The following is a 16021-nucleotide window of genomic DNA, read 5'->3' as shown; positions in this document are numbered from 1 at the left end:
GAATGAATCACAGTATCTCCAGCAGCTTTTTATTCCCGTATTAGAGTGATTCCAGAGGCATGCCTGTGACTGGTTGTCTGATGTCTCGCAGGCAATATAATGGTGTGCCTGTTGTCCGCAGACAGAAGTTAACTAGCTACAGTTATCTATCGGACAGACCGTCACACTTGTTCCTGTGTCTAATTTTAAATTAGTAATGCTGACATTGACGCGTATGTCAGCACTCTAGAAGGTATATCTGGGACCTTTAATCTCGCCTAGGGAGCACTGTTGTTCTTCGTCTTGGTGTGACTCATACTTCGTTGATGCCTTTTTGTCCGAAGATTCACTGGTGATCCTCTGTACGTTTTAGGTTTTTGATCTGCACATTTTCCCAAAGCGTTCCAACATTCTGCTGTGCTTGCAGGGCACTTCACATCTGAGGCTTTTTGGTGCCACAACGCTGGCATGGTTTATTGCCATCTTGAGTTTTAATTACATCTGGTCTTCTTTGCCCTGGAGCGTCTTTCACATTTTGTTGTTAAATGAGCTGTACCATGGTTTACAGTCCCCTCTAAATATGTATCTATTTTGCTGAAGGGCCTCAGTGTACTATCTTCTCCAAAGTTAAATCTTCTTTGGATTAAAGGAGGTCAGAAAGGGTAGTCAGTTACCCGAACTACTACGTGGTCGTATATCAGCTCAGACTTAAGATCTCTATACTCTCAGCCTTCAGCCAACCAATACAAATCATTGATGAAGGTGTCGTCAGGTTCTCCAGGCTTTTGGACCCTTCCATTAAACTTTGCTCTTTCCAATATGTTGTTGCTCCTTAGGTTAAAGTAACTGTCAAAGGTTTTTATGACCTCTTCAAATCTTTCAGATGATTCATTAATGCCTTCTCAGGCTATCACATCATCAGCAATTGAACCAATTGAATACAATGTATTAACTTGCTCAGTCTCTGATTTATTATTTAATCCTAATGCAATTCTGTATCTTAAAAATCTCCTCCTCCATAGTGCACAATTCGCATCTGGTCTGGTCCTTCCATCTGCCTAAATCGTTCTGGCAAAGTAAATTTTTAATCCATCGCTGTGTTCAGCTCAGGAGAAGCTTGCCTTAATTTTTTTACGATGGTGCTGCAGTAATTAAGCTTTCCCGTGCTGATCGGGATTTTTTGAACACCTGAGGTTCATGAGCCGTTTCAAACCGTCCCTGAATTCCAGGAAAAATCATCAAAATAATTAAGGCCAGTTAGTTACTTTCTTGCTGCCAAAGGATCGAATTTAGTAGCTGATTTTTTCTTCTCCATATTTTTATTCTTTGTCATTTTCACCACGAGGTCGCCACTTGGTGTTATGACACTGACTCTGGACCTAGGCTGCATCGTGTTTCAAGCCATACACTTAAAAACAAACTATTTCCCAATGCTGCCTGGTTATTGTGCCTTGTTTAGAAGATTCTTTATGCAGTCCTTCTCGAGCTGCACGGTTGATTTCTTCTCTGCCTCAGCTTCCATGTCTGTTATGGAGCTTTCCTGCCAATTTCAAAATGGTTCATTGAAATCTTCCGTTTTAGTGCATTTTTTTCCAGGTCAGACTACAGATTTTTCAATTTTTATTTTCAGAGATTTCAGGGTCCTTCACCTGCTGCCACCATGTTGTATGTTGTTGTCTAAGGAAGAAGTTCGGAGGCACAGAATCTGAACAGTAACTATTTATTGTAGAACATAACTATGTACAGATATACCAGACAGGAGGTTTCTTCAGTCCAAGCCATGAGCTATCTCCATTCAGACTACTACTGTTTCCCCAGTCCGACATTAACCCTTTCAGTCCTGAACACCCTAAAACTACACATGAAATTGAAGGTAGCTTTGTGGCATGAATTGATAATTAGTTGGGAGGTGGGAAATAGACTGCAAAGAGAACATTTTCTGATTTGAGGAATGGGAACAGCAGTAATCCCCAGCTTTCTGCACTGTGACCTTAGCTAATGAAGGAATCGATTGTATATCTAAGTTTGCAGAGGGCACAAAGATGGGAGACACAGTAATTTACATAGGTAGAAGCAGAAAGTTATGAAGAACATAGGCATATTAAGGTATTCTTTGTAGGAAAGTGAGAGGTCATCCACTTTGGATCTGAGAAAGAAAAGAAAATTTTCTTACATGGTGAGAGACTAGGAACTGTGCAGCAAAGCATACAATGCGGCGAAGAGCAGTGGGAAACTAGGGGATTGGAAAGCCTACAAAGACCAACAGAGGACAACTAAAAAAGAAATAAGGAGGGAGAAGATTAAATATGAGGGTAAACTAGCCAGTAATATAAAAGAAGATTGCAAGAGTTTTTTTTAGATATATAAAGGGTAGGAGAGAGGCAAAAGTGGACATTGGGCCGCTGGAGAAGTAGTAGTGGGGAACAAAGAAATGGCGGAGGAACTGAATAGGTACTTTGCGTCAATCTTCACAGTGGAAGACACAAGTGACATCCCCAAAGTTCAAGAGAGTCGGGGGGGCAGAGGTGAGTATGGTGGCCATTACCAAGGAGAAGGTGCTAGGAAAACTGAAAGGTCTGAAGGTGGATAAATCACCTGGACCAGATGGATTACACCCCAGAGTTCTGAAGGAGATAGCTGAAGAGATAGTGGAGGCGTTAGTGGCGATCTTTCAGGAATCACTGGAGTCAGGGAGGGTCCCAAAGGACTGGAAAATCGCTAATGTAACCCCCCTGTTTAAGAAGGGAGTGAGGCAAAAGATGGGAAATTACAGGCCGATTAGCCTGACCTTGGTCGTTGGTAAGATTTTAGAGTCCATTATTAAGGATGAGATTTCAGAATACTTGGAAGTGCATGGTAAAATAGGGCAAAGTCAGCATGGTTTCATCAAGGGGAGGTCATGCCTGACAAATCTGTTAGAATTCTTGGGGAGGTAACGAACAGGTTAGACAAAGGAGAGCCAATGGATGTTATCTACTTGGACTTCCAGAAGGCCTTTGACAAGATGCCGCACAGGAGGCTGCTCAGTAAGATAAGAGCCCATGTTGTTAGAGGCAAAGTACTAGCATGGATAGAAGATTGGCTGTCTGGCAGGAGGCAGAGATTGGGAATAAGGGGGGGGGGGTCCTTCTCAGGATGGCGGCCGGTGACTAGTGGAGTTCCGCAGGGGTCAGTGTTGGGACGACAACTTTTCACTTTATACATTAATGATCTAGATGAAGGAACTGAGGGCATCTTGGCTAAGTTTGCAGATAATACAAAGATAGGTGGAGGGACAGGTAGTATTGAGGAGGCGGGGAGGCTGCAGAAGGATTTGGACAGGTTAGGAGAATGGGCATAGAAGTGGCAGATGGAATACAACGTGGGGAAGTGTGAGGTCATGCACTTTGGTAGGAAGAATAGAGGCATAGAATATTTTCTAAATGGGGAGAGAATTCAGAAATCTGGAGTGCAAAGGGACTTGGGAGTCCTAGTCCAGGATTCTCTTAAGGTTGCCTTGCAGGTTGAGTTGGTAGTTAGGAAGGTAAATGCAATGTTGGCATTTATTTTGAGAGGACTAGAATATAAAAGCAGGGATGTGCTGCTGAGGCTTTATAAGGCTCTGGTCAGACCACATTTAGAATATTGTGAGCAATTTTGGGCCCCGTATCTCAGGAAGGATGTGCTGGCCCTGGAGAGGGTCCAGAGGAGGTTCACGAGAATGATCCCAGGAATGAAAGGCTTAACATATGAGGAACGTTTGAGGACTCTGGGTCTATATTCGATGGAGTTTAGAAGGATGAGGGGGGATCTGATTGAAATCTACAGAATACTGAAAGGCTGGATAGAGTGGACGTGGGGAAGATGTTTCCATTAGTAGGAGAGACTAGGACCAGAGGGCACAGCCTCAGAGTAAAGGGAAGACCTTTTAGAACAGAGATGAGGAGAAACTTCTTTAGCCAGAGAATGGTGAATCTATGGAATTCATTGCCACAGAGGGCTGTGGAGGCCAAGTCATTGAGTGTATTTAAGACCGAGATAGATAGGTTCTTGATTGGTAAGGGGATCAAAGGTTACGGGGAGAAGGTGGGAGAATGGGGTTGAGAAACTTATCAGCCATGATTGAATGGCAGAGCAGACTCGATGGGCCGAATGGCCTAATTTCTGCTCCTATGTCTTATGGTCTTATGGGTTGGGGTGTCCAGGTATTCAACTGACTAAAGGCACGGATACAAAAAATACAATCTGAAAGGCTAATGGAATGTTAGCCCCTATCTCAAGAGGGTCAAAATACAAAAGAAAGGGAGGGATGCCAACAGAAATTTTGTTTGTTGATGCTTATGGCCTAAAAACTAGATCCCATCTTGGTCAACCATCTTCAGACAACAGGCAATAATTCAGTGTGTACCATCTATAAGATGCACTGCAGCAACTCACCAAAGCATCTTCCAAACCCGTGACCTCTACCATCTAGAATGACAAGGGCAGATGTATGGGAACACCATCACCTGCAAGTTCCCCTCCAAGCCACACACCATCTGCACTTGAAACTATATCACTGTTTGTCACTATCACTGGGTCAAAATCCTGAGACTCCCTTCCAACGGCACTGTGGGTGTACCTACACTACAAAGACGGCAGCGGTTCAAGAGGTGGCTCACCACCACCTTCTCAAGGGCAATTAGGGGCAGGCAATAAATGCTGGCCTGGCCAGCAATACCCACATCCCTTGAAAGATAAAAAAATTACAAATGCCAGACAATAATTGTTTCCTAAGACTGAAAGCTAAACAATCTCTTTCAATCATGAACAGCATCACCATTATCTAGTACCTCAACATTAACATCGTGGGGGTAACTATTTACCAGAAGCTTAACTGATTCTGCCATATCATCACCATAACTAAAAGAATACCACAGGTGCTGGGTATTTCAGCAACTGTGACACTAAATTCAATGTCAACCCCTCCATTATTGGCGCATTGCAGCATATACGGCCTTCAAAATACACTGCAACAACTGCTCAAAGCCACCTCCTTGTCACATACCATTCTGATGTAACATAGATCTCCGTTCCTTCATTGATGCTGAAAGAACCATATGCAGAAGGATCACAATGATTCATGGAGAAGGACCGCCATCACCTTCTCAAGACAACTAGGGATGAACAATAAATGCAGCATTGCTAGCATCAGCCCCATCCTGGGAACAAATTTGAAAAATAGTGTCACAAAATTATTAAGAACATTCACTGGCAATCTGTCAATTGTTACAACCCCTTATCAACAAGGATTGTAACCCACAATGGCTATGACACATGTTTAGACATAAAAAAATATTAGCTTACAAAACAAAGAAGCAATTTGATCCATCAAGCATACACTGACCTTGTGTCCATTCTAATTTCATACCCCGCCCTTTCTTTATATCCTTTTTAATTCTTCCTTCCCAAACACTTAGCAAATTTCCTTTTTAAATATGTTAGTGAAGGCTTTTATGGCCATTTGTGGTAAAGTATTCCATGTTCTAATAAAGAAAAATGTCTAACATCCCACTTTGTTCTTCCGTCAATATTCCTAAATCTATGCTCCCTTGTTTACCGGTCAGGAAAAACAATCTTTCAGTATTAACCAGCACAATTTTTTTTGTAAGACTCCATTAGTTAATATTAATATTCCAATAATGGGGATTTCAGAACTTTACACAGTACTACAACAGTGTCCAAATCTGTATGTTGCATAAAGTACTCACTAAACAATCAAAATTATGAAATGTTCTCACCACATTTCTAAACACCATAAAACTAAATGTAATTGTTAAGTATTCATCTGGGTCCTTAATGTTTGAAATTCATTTGCAAATACTGGGACAGTCATGTATACTACAATTTTTTTGGAATATACAATTGAAATTTCCATACATCTCAGATACACACAACCCTTCTGCCTTTTCTACTTTCAGCCCCTTACTGCCATCACCATTTCTTATGGCACTTGATTGCTACCATTGGCAGCCTTCCTCCTTCCAAATTAAGTGTTATACACATCGGCAGACAATATTAATGAGACCACTGTAACATTCAGTAAAGCTCCAGCCCTAAAAAGAAATCAGCAAGATAGTCAATTGTACTTGTTTGCAATTCTATCTTTAATCTTTTTCTGGGCAGTCTGAACCCCATAACAGCTGGCTAACCATAAAGCCGCCTTTGCACAACTGCAGGCCAAATTATGTCAATCTGAAATCTCAGTAGTTCCTACACATTCATGGTCGAAAATATACATGCTGAATAAAAAGTTCCCTCTCCCAACCCAAATTTCCATACCAGAATTTCTTTGAAGCAATTGCATGGAAAGGTGAAAAACCTCTATGGTATTAAAGTGTTGAAAATCCAAACCACTAAGACTGATATGGGAAGATCCACCATTAATGATAGCAAAACAGAACATGGAAAAGAAAACAAAACTCAACTCAGTTTCTCCCTTTAAAGTAATGACAGGAGCCAACTGTCAGCATCTTGAAGAGAGCTTGGTCACTGAATCAAAAAAAATTCTCATTTTGAGCAATATCAGCATTATTTTAAAGTAACAGTGCGAGCCCATGTCAAAGTGCTTTTATTAAGAAGCTGAGTCACCAAACTGCTCGAAAACATGTGTAGAGCACACTTTCAGTGATTCCCAGCAATGGGGTCTCAGTGATTACCCCTCAGTCTGGCTGTATGACAATGCTCCAGTGGCTTGTCATCATTTCAACTGATACACCTCTTCCACAGTTAGAAAGCATGAAGGCCATTCAACCCATTGTACCTTGACTATAGAGGGACCAGTATGCCCTAAAACGTTTAAATGATTCCATGGTGTTTGCCCCACAGCTCTAACTGGAAGGCTTAATCCACATTTTGTTCACATCTTTTCTGATCAGACTAAAACTTGCATCTTTTCTGATCAGACCTAAACTTGCCTTTAACTATTTTGAAAATCAGTCCCCTAATTTAATTCAAAACTATATTTCAGGTTAACTTTTATAACTTATTCATATATACCATCATAAGATTATTTCCAGGATGCTTCCTTTCAAATTCCTTCAGTATTTCCTCATAATCCAGGTATTCGCACCTTGGGATCACCTTCAATGGCTTCTCTTCTCACACCTGCACTGTTTCCTCTGGTATCCCCCAAGGTTCTATCCTTGAATCCCATTTCTCACCTACATGTTACCAATAATATCATTCCAAAATAATCAGTTTCCACATGAACACTGACAGCAGCCAGTTCTACCTCACCATCTCTCTCCACTGTATTGAAATGATCAGGCTGTTTACCCAACATCGAGTACAGGGCGAGCTAAAACATCCCCCAACAAAATATTGGTATGCCTGAAGCCATCGTCTTCAGTTCCGTCCCAAACTCCATTCCGCCCACATCTTTCCCCTCACTGGGAGCTGCCAGAAGCTGAACCAGGGTATTTGCAATCTCGCTAGTATATCTGGCCAGAGATAAGTTTCCAATCACACATCCAAAACCCTGCTTCCCATATTAACTCAAACGCATTCACCAATCACCTCTACACTCACTGACCTAAGTTGGCTCTTGGTTAAACAACATCTCTTTTAAGTCCCTCCATGGTCTTGCCCTTCCCTATCGCTAATCTTATCCAGCACCACAACTCTGAGATCTGCACCCCTCCACTTCTGGTCTACTGAACATGCCTGATCTTAAATATCCCACCATTTATGTAGTCATGCTTCCAAGAGAGATGCAGGGGAGGCAGTGGCATAGTGGTATTGTTGCTGGACCAGTAATCCAGAAACCCAGGATAATGCTCTGGGGATCTGAGTTTGAATCCCACCACTACAGATGGTGAAATGTGAATTCAATAAAAATCTGGAATTAAAAGTCTAATCATGACCTTGAAACCATTGTCGATTGTCATTAAAACACATCTGGTTCACCAATGTCCTAGGCAGAAGGAAATCTGCCACCTTTACCTGGTCTGGCCTACATAGGACTCCAGACCCACAACAATGTGGTTGACTCTTAATTGCCCTCTGAAATGCCCTAGAAAGCCACTCAGTAGTATAAATCCGCTTAAAAAAAAGGAATGGAACTGAACGGACCATCCGGCATCGACCTGGGCATCAGAAACAACAACAGGAAACTCAAACCATTGGACCCGGCATAGTTGTCCTTACTAACATCTGGGGGCTCGTGCCAAAATTGGGGAGCCCTCTCACATACTAGTCAAACAACAGCCTGACATAGTCATGCTCATGGAAATATACCTCACAATGTCCCAGACACCACCATCATCATCCCACAAGCAGGTAAGACCTAGCAAAGCTGGCGGTACAGTGTTTTTTTATTCATTCACGGGTTGTGGGCTTTGCTAGTTGGGCCAACAATTTTTCGTCCATTCCTAATTGCCCTTGAAAGGTGGTGAGCTGCCTTCTTGAACTGCTGCAGTCCATGTGGTGTAGGTACACCCACAATGCTATTAGGGAGTTCCAGGATTTTGACCCATCAGTGAAGGAACGGCGATATATTTCCAAGTCAGGATGGTGAGTGGCTTAGTATCATAGAGGTCTACAGCACAGAAAAAGACCCTTCGGTCCATCGAGTCTGCGCCAGTCAAACAAGTACCTAACTATTCTAATCCCATTTCCCAGCACTAGGCCCATAGCCTTGTGTGCCATGGCATCGCAAGTGCATATCCAAATGCTTCTTAAATATTATGAGGGTTTCTGCCTCTACCACCTTTTCAGGTAGTGAGTTCCAGATTCCCACCACCCCCTGGGTGAAAAAATTTTTCCTCGCATCCCCTCTAAACCTCCCGCCCCTTACCTTAAATCTATGCCCCCTGGTTATTGATCACTCCACCAAGGGGAAAAGTTCCTTCCTGTCTACCATATCTATGCCCCTCATAATTTTATACACCTCAATCATGTCCCCCCTCAATCTCCTCTGCTCCAGGGAAAATAACCCTAATCTATCCAATCTCTCCTCATAACTAAAACTCTCCAGGCAACATCCTGGTAAATCTCCTCTGCACTTTCTAGTGCAAGCACATCCTTCCTATAATGTGGATTCCAGAACTGCACGCAATACTCTAGCTGTGGCCTAACCAGCATTTTATACAGTTCCAGCATAACCTCCCTGCTCTTATATCTATGCCTCGGCTAATAAAGGCAAGTATCCCATGTGCCATCTTAACCACCTTATCTACCTGTCCTGCTAACTTAAGGGACCGGTGGGCAAGCACACCAAGGTCCCTCTGATCCTTGGTACTTCCCAGGGTCCTACCATTCATCGTGTATTCCCGTGCCTTGTTTATCCTGCCCAAGTGCACCACCTCACACTTATCCGGATTAAATTCCATTTACCACTAATCAGCCCATCTGACCAGCCTGTTCATATCCTCCTATAATCTAAGGCTATGCTCCTCACTATTTATCACCCCACCAATTTTCGTGTCATCCGCGAACTTACTGATCATCTACATTCAAATCTAAATTGTTTATATATACCACAAACAGCAAGGGACCCAACACCGATCCCTGTGGAACCCCACTGGGCAAAGGCATCCAGTCACAAAAACACTCCTCAACCATCACCCTCTGCTTCTTGCCACTCAGCCAGTTCTGGATCCAATTTGCCAAATTGCCTTGGATCCCATGGGCTCTTACCTTTGTTATCAGTCTCCCATGCGGGAGCTTATCAAAAGCCTTGCTGAAGTCCAAGTAGACTATGTCAAATTCATTGCCCTCACCTACACACCTGGTCACCTCTTTGAAAAATTCAATCAAATTGGTCAGACATGACCTCCCCTTAACAAAACCATGCTGTCTGTCCTTGATTAATCCATGCCTCTCCAAGTATAGATTAATTCTGCCACTCAGAATTGCTTCCAATAGTCTCCCCACCACTGTGGTTAGACTGACTGGCCTGTAGTTCCCCGGTTTATCCATTTCTCCCTTCTTGAATAACGGTACCACATTGGCTTGAAGGGGAACTTCCAGGTGGTGTTGTTCCCATCTATCTGCTGCCTTAGTTCTTTTGGATGGTAGCGGTTGTGTGTTTGGAAAGTACAGTTGAAGGAGCCTTGGTGAATTCCTGCAGTGCACACTACTGCTGTGATCGACGGTGGAGGGAGTGAATGTTTGTGGATATGGTGACAAACAAGCGGGCTGCTTTGTCCTGGGCAGTGTCAAGCTTCTTGAGTGTTGTGGGAGCTGCACTCATCCAGGCAAGTGAGGAATATTCCGTCACACTCCTGACTTGTGCCTTGTAGATGGTGGACAGGCTTTGAGGAGTCAGGAGGTGGGTTACTCGCTGCAGGATTCCTAGCCTCTGACCTGTTCTTGTAGTCACAGTATTTGTATGGCTAGACCAGTTCAGTTTCTGGTCAATGGTAGCCCCCAGCATGTTGACAGTGGGGGATTCAGTGACGGTAATGCTACTGAACATCAAGGGGCGATGATTGGATTCTCTCTTGTTGGAGATGGTCATTGCCTTACACTTGTGTGGCGCGAATGTTACTTGCCACTTATCAGCCCAAACCTGGATATTGTCCGGGTCTTGCTGTATTTGGACATGGGCTGCTTCAGTACCTGAGGAGTCGTGAACAGTGCTATACAGTCGACATGGAATTGCACTGTAAGTCCTCAACATTGACTCCGGTCCCCAAGAATCTTCATGGCATCAGGTCAAGCATGGGCAAGGAAGCCTCCCGTTGATTAGCACTTATCGCGTGCCGCCCCTCCCCCCAGCTGCTGAACCATTGCTACTCCATATTGAACATCACTTAGAGAAAGCATTGAGGTTGGCTCAGGCACAGAATGCACTTGATGAGGGGCTTCAAAGTCCATCGCCAAGTGTGGCTTGGTAGCACCACTGCTGACTGAGCTGATATAGAGTCCTAAAGGGCATAGCTGCTAGACTGGGTCGGTGGCTGGTGGTAAGGGAACCAACAAGAGGGAAAAACATACTTGACCTCATCCTAACCAACCTGCCTGCCACAGGCGCATCTGTCCATGACTGTATCAGGAAGAGTGGCTACCGCACAGCCCTTGTGGAGGCAAAGTCCTGTCTTCACATTGAGGATACTCTCCATTGTATTATGTGATGCTACCACCGTGCTAAACGGGATGCAGCAGAACTGTACTCTGTCACAATCTGTAACCTCATCGCCAAACGTATCCCCAACTCTACCATTACTACAAAGCCTGGGAATCAACCCTGGTGCAAGGAAGAGTGCAGGAGGACATGCCAACAGCAGCACCAGGCATACCTAAAAATGAAGTGTCAACCTGGTGAAGCTGTAACACAGGACGGCTTGCATACCAAACAGCATAAGCTGCAAGTGACAGACACAGCTAAGAGATTCCACAACCAACGGATCAGATTTAAACTCTGCTCTGCAGTCATGCCACATCCAGTCATGAATGGTGTAGGACAACAACTCACTGGAGGAGGTGGCTCCAGAAATATCCCCAGCCTCAATGATGTAGGAGCCCAGCACTCAGTGCAAACATGAGGTTGAAGCATTTGCAAACAATCTTCAGCCAGAAGTGCGGAATGAATCATCCATCATGGACTCCACTGGAGGTCCCCATCATCACAGATGCCAGACTTCAGCCAATAATTCCTTTCACTCCACATGATATCAAGAAATGGCTGAAGGCACTGTACTGCAAAGGGTATGGGCCCTGACAACATTCCAGCAATAGTACTGACGACTTGTGCCGCACAGCCTGCTGCGCCCCTAACCAGTCAGCTACACTGGCATCTACCCGGCAATGTTGAAAATTGCCCTGCTGTGCCCTGGACACAAAAGGCAGGACAAATCCAATCCGGCCAATCAGTCTACTCACCATCATCAGTAAAGCAATGGAAATGGTCATCAACAGTGCTATTAAGCGGCACTTGCTTAGCAATAACCTGCTCACTGACACTCAGTTTGGATTCCGCCAGAGTCGCTCGGCTCCTGACCTCATTACAGCCTCAGTTCAAACATGGACAAAAGAGCTGAACTCCAGAGTGACTGCCCTGGACATCAAGGCAGCATTTGACAGAGCGTGGTATCAAGGAGCCCTAGCAAAACTGGTGTCAATGGGAATCGGGGGAAAACTCTCCACTGGTTGGAGTCATACCTAGCACAAAGGGAGATGGTTGTGGTTGTTGGAGGTCAACTCATCTCAGCTCCAGGACATCAGTGCAGGAGTTCCTCAAGGTAGTGTCCCAGGTCCAATCATCTTCAGCTACTTCATCAATGACCTTCTTTCCATCATAAGATCAGAAGTGTTGATGTTGGGTGATGATTGCACAATGTTCAGCACCATTCGCGACTCCTCAGACACTGAAGCAGTCCATGTCCAAATGCAGTAAGACCTGGACAATATCCAGGCTTGGGCTGACAAGTGGCAAGTGACAATTGCACCACACAAGGCACAGGTATTGACCATCTCCAACAGGAGAGAATCTAACCATCACTGAAACTCCCACTATTAACATCCTGGGGGTTACCATTGACCAGAAACTGAACTGGAGTAACCATATAAATACTGTAGCTACCAGAGCAGGTCAGAGGCTAGGAATCCTGCGGTGAGTAATTCACCTTCTGACTCCCCAAATCCTGTCCACCATCTACAAGGCACAAGACAGGAGTGTGATTGAATACTCTCCACTTGCTTGGATGAGTGCAGCTCCAACAACACTCAAGAAGCTTGACACCATCCAGGGCGAAGCAGCCTCCTTGATTGGCACCCCATCCACAAACATTCATTCTCTCCACACCAACACCCAATGGCAGCAGTGTCAAGATGCACTGCAGGAGCTCACCAAGGCTCCTTTGACAGCACCTTCCAAATCCATGACCACTACTATCTAGAAGGGCAAGGGCAGCAGACAGATGGGAACACCAACACCTGGAAGTTCCCCTTCAAGCCACTCACCATCCTGTCTTGGAAAGATATTGCTGATCCTTCACTGTCATAAAATCCTGGAACTCCCTCCCTAAGAGCACTGCGGGTGTAACTACACCATTTTGATCGCAGCGGTTCAAGAAGGCAGTTCAACACCACATTCTTAAGGGCAATTAGGGATGAACAATAAATGCTGGCCTCACTCGCGACACCCACATCCCATGACTGAATTTAAAAAAAGTTACCAAGGCCTGAAAGCTCTGGTAATCACTCCCAAAACTTCCCCAATTCATTTTCCTGCTTTTAAGAGGGTCCTTAAAGCTCAGGTCCTTGACCAATCTTTTAATCATCTGCCCCATATATTGAGGTTGTATCAAATTTTGTTTGATAACATTCCTGTGAAGTGCCATGGGATGCTTTATTGTGTTAAAGATGCTATATAAATGCAATGTTCCTCTCTGACCTGCCTCCAACGGTTGAATTTCTCATTTCTTACTGCTCAGGACTAAAATGTAATATTCAAAGTGCAGTCTACAGCACATTAAAAATTTGGTACAACCCTTTTCTTGCTATTCTTTCACATGATGTGGATGCTTCTGGCAAGGCCAGCATTTATTACCCTCTTTTAACTGCCCTTGGTGACAGGCTGCCTTCTTGAATACAACATAAGTAACTTGCTCGGACATTTCAGAGGGCAGTTAAGCTCAAGTATTTTGCTGTGACTCTAGAGTCATATATACATTGGCAAGGGCCAATTCCTTCCCTAAAGGTCATTAGTAAACCAGATGGGTTTTTAAAACATTCCGGCAGCTTCATGATTCCACTGATATCAGCATTTTAATAAATATCTAGATTGATTTATGGTAATCTGAATTTAAACCCCCTAGCTGTTTTGGTGGAATATGAACTCTCGGCCCTGGATTATTAGTCCAGGCCTCTCAATTACTGATCCAGTAATATAAAAGGGGTACGGTAGCATAGTGGTTAACTGTTTCGGCTATTTAGTTCAATACCCAATTGGCCAATGATTGCTAATTTGTATTGGTTGGACATGTTTCATGCTCTGCTTCTCCTTCACGCTTTAACACCACTCATTTTCACCATTTACTATTTTCCCTTTCCATGCACAGTTTACACTCTTCTGCATCACATTTCATCTCCTAATGTTTTGATTCATTTGCACCCAAGATGTATCTGGTGAAGCAATTGCAGCAATGATAATCATGGCACGCTGAATCCCAACATAGTAGATATCCAACAAAATAAGAAATATACATTTAAAAGAACTGGTCATGTTACAAATCTTAGCTTTTTATGTATACAACGTGAAGTGCTCCTTTCATGCACACTATACTCAAATTCATGTTTTGGAGTGGGGACAAATGACAGATAGGATATGGGTCACACTGAAATAAGTTAACACCAGTGGAAGTTTATTTTTATTGTTTTTAAATTTAAAAGAACATAGGTCCTCCCAATGCATTTCAACTCATCTTAACGAAGTAAGTACTGATTTAATATGCATTTTATAACCATCTATAACAGCACCAGCTTCCAACTAAACGATCAAACGTGTATACGAGTCGTTGATAGAAATAACTAACCCTCCCATACCACCTTACTGTTAGAGGAATTCCAATCTGGGAAGAAATCTCGATAACAGTGCTGCCCAAATCAACAAGGGAAGGAGTGTTTTAAAAGACAGACTTCTTGCCAACTTAAAAATACTTGGGACTCTTCCACTATTTCAAACTAAATTCAACGCATTTCATCTTCACTGAATATCGGAAAACTAAATTTTCTCGGAGTGTTTTAAATGCAAAATTTGCAGAGTGAAGTACTGCTTTTAAAAAAAGTTGTTTTTGCATTCCTATTAGATACTATTGATTAATGACCATGCGAGATCAGAATGCGTTACTGGACGTAATGCAGTAAATCAGCCTTCAAACGACGACGCGTTTGAACAAACGGTGTAAATGGGAGAAAGACAAAACCAACTGAATAAAAACACTAAAATAAAAGCAAAATTAAAAACACTGCCGGCTTTACTACTGACAAAAAACTGAAGCATGCGAATAAGGGTCTAATAAGGATTTGGCTCGACGCCCTCGCAGGCAGACTGTAGGCCCGCGATCCAGCCTCTTCCAACCGCGCACAGAGCCCGGGGGGGCATTGTCCTCTCTGTTCGGCCTGACATTACTCAACCTCGCCCGGTCGATCTCGCCACAGAAACAGGGCAACACAATAAGAACCAACCCCCGCCCTGCTAGACCACGGCCACAGCGCTCAGCTGCAATGCCGCACTGCAAAGCTCGGGTCCCGGTCCCAGTCTCCCCGCCCCCAACCACCCACAAACACACACAGGCCAGGCTGCCTCCCTGGAGCGTGACACAGAGGCTTCAATAGAAATAACGTAACCGCCTGAGCAGGCCCGGCCGGCCGGCCGCCATGGCGCACCGCGCTCACCCGGCCGCCTCCATCTTCTGATTGTTCACAAGCATCGGGCCTATCCCCAGTTCCTCCATTTAGACGAGTTGTCGCGGCCTAGTGTGGGAGGGGAGAGAGGGGGCCCGGGGGGGGGGGTGGTAAGGATGGAGAATAATGATCAGGCTCGGCTGACATTTTTCCCGCTTCATCCAGAGCTTCACAGCGGGCAGGAGAATAGAGAAAAGGCCAGCCGAGCGACTCCTGCTCTCACTCACCTCATCGTTAAAGGCGTTGACGGCTTCCATGCTGCCGGTGCCCGGGGGGGAGGGGAAAGGGGTCACCGTGCTCTACTTTTGTCAGAAATCCGCGCTCCGCTGCGCCTATTTGTGGCTCGGCCCTGGCCAGTTCCTGTGGCTCGCCTCCCGCTCCGCTCTCACCTCCAAAGCGGCTCCACACGCGCCTCAATCAACATGGCGGCGGCTGCACAACATCGCCGCACTGCCTTGTGGGAGCAGGTCTGGGACAGGCAACCGTCCGCTCGGAGGCCAAGTGCGCATGCGGAGGCCGGCAACCGTCCGCTAAGGGGGCCAGGTGCGCATGCGGCGACCGGCAACCGTCCGCTAAGGGGGCCAGGTGCGCATGCGGAGACTAGCGGAGCCCACTATCCGTCCATGGAAGAGATTCTATTCCATTCCTCAGTTATATCTTGCAGCAAACACAA

General features: G+C 44.7%; 1 protein-coding gene across 3 annotated transcripts in view; it reads right to left on the bottom strand.

Annotated features, from left to right (window-relative positions):
• scaf4a (SR-related CTD-associated factor 4a) overlaps positions 1–15800 on the bottom strand; it is a 104715-nt gene extending 88915 nt beyond the window's left edge. The window contains exons 1-2 of one of the 3 annotated variants that reach the window (XM_078559863.1): positions 15576–15800; positions 5006–5159 (exon numbers count right to left, since the gene is read on the bottom strand). In XM_078559863.1, coding sequence (XP_078415989.1) covers positions 5006–5008 — 3 coding nt within the window. In that variant the 5' untranslated portion in view covers positions 5009–5159; positions 15576–15800. The remainder of the gene's footprint in view (positions 1–5005; positions 5160–15575) is intronic. The other 2 variants (XM_078559861.1, XM_078559864.1) reach the window with 2 other exon arrangements.
• Between the last annotated feature and the right edge of the window lie 221 nt (positions 15801–16021).

Source organism: Cetorhinus maximus, chromosome 16, assembly GCF_964194155.1.
Source record: "Cetorhinus maximus chromosome 16, sCetMax3.hap1.1, whole genome shotgun sequence".
Lineage (NCBI taxonomy): Eukaryota > Metazoa > Chordata > Chondrichthyes > Lamniformes > Cetorhinidae > Cetorhinus > Cetorhinus maximus.
This window is presented reverse-complemented; position numbering and strand designations above follow the sequence as displayed.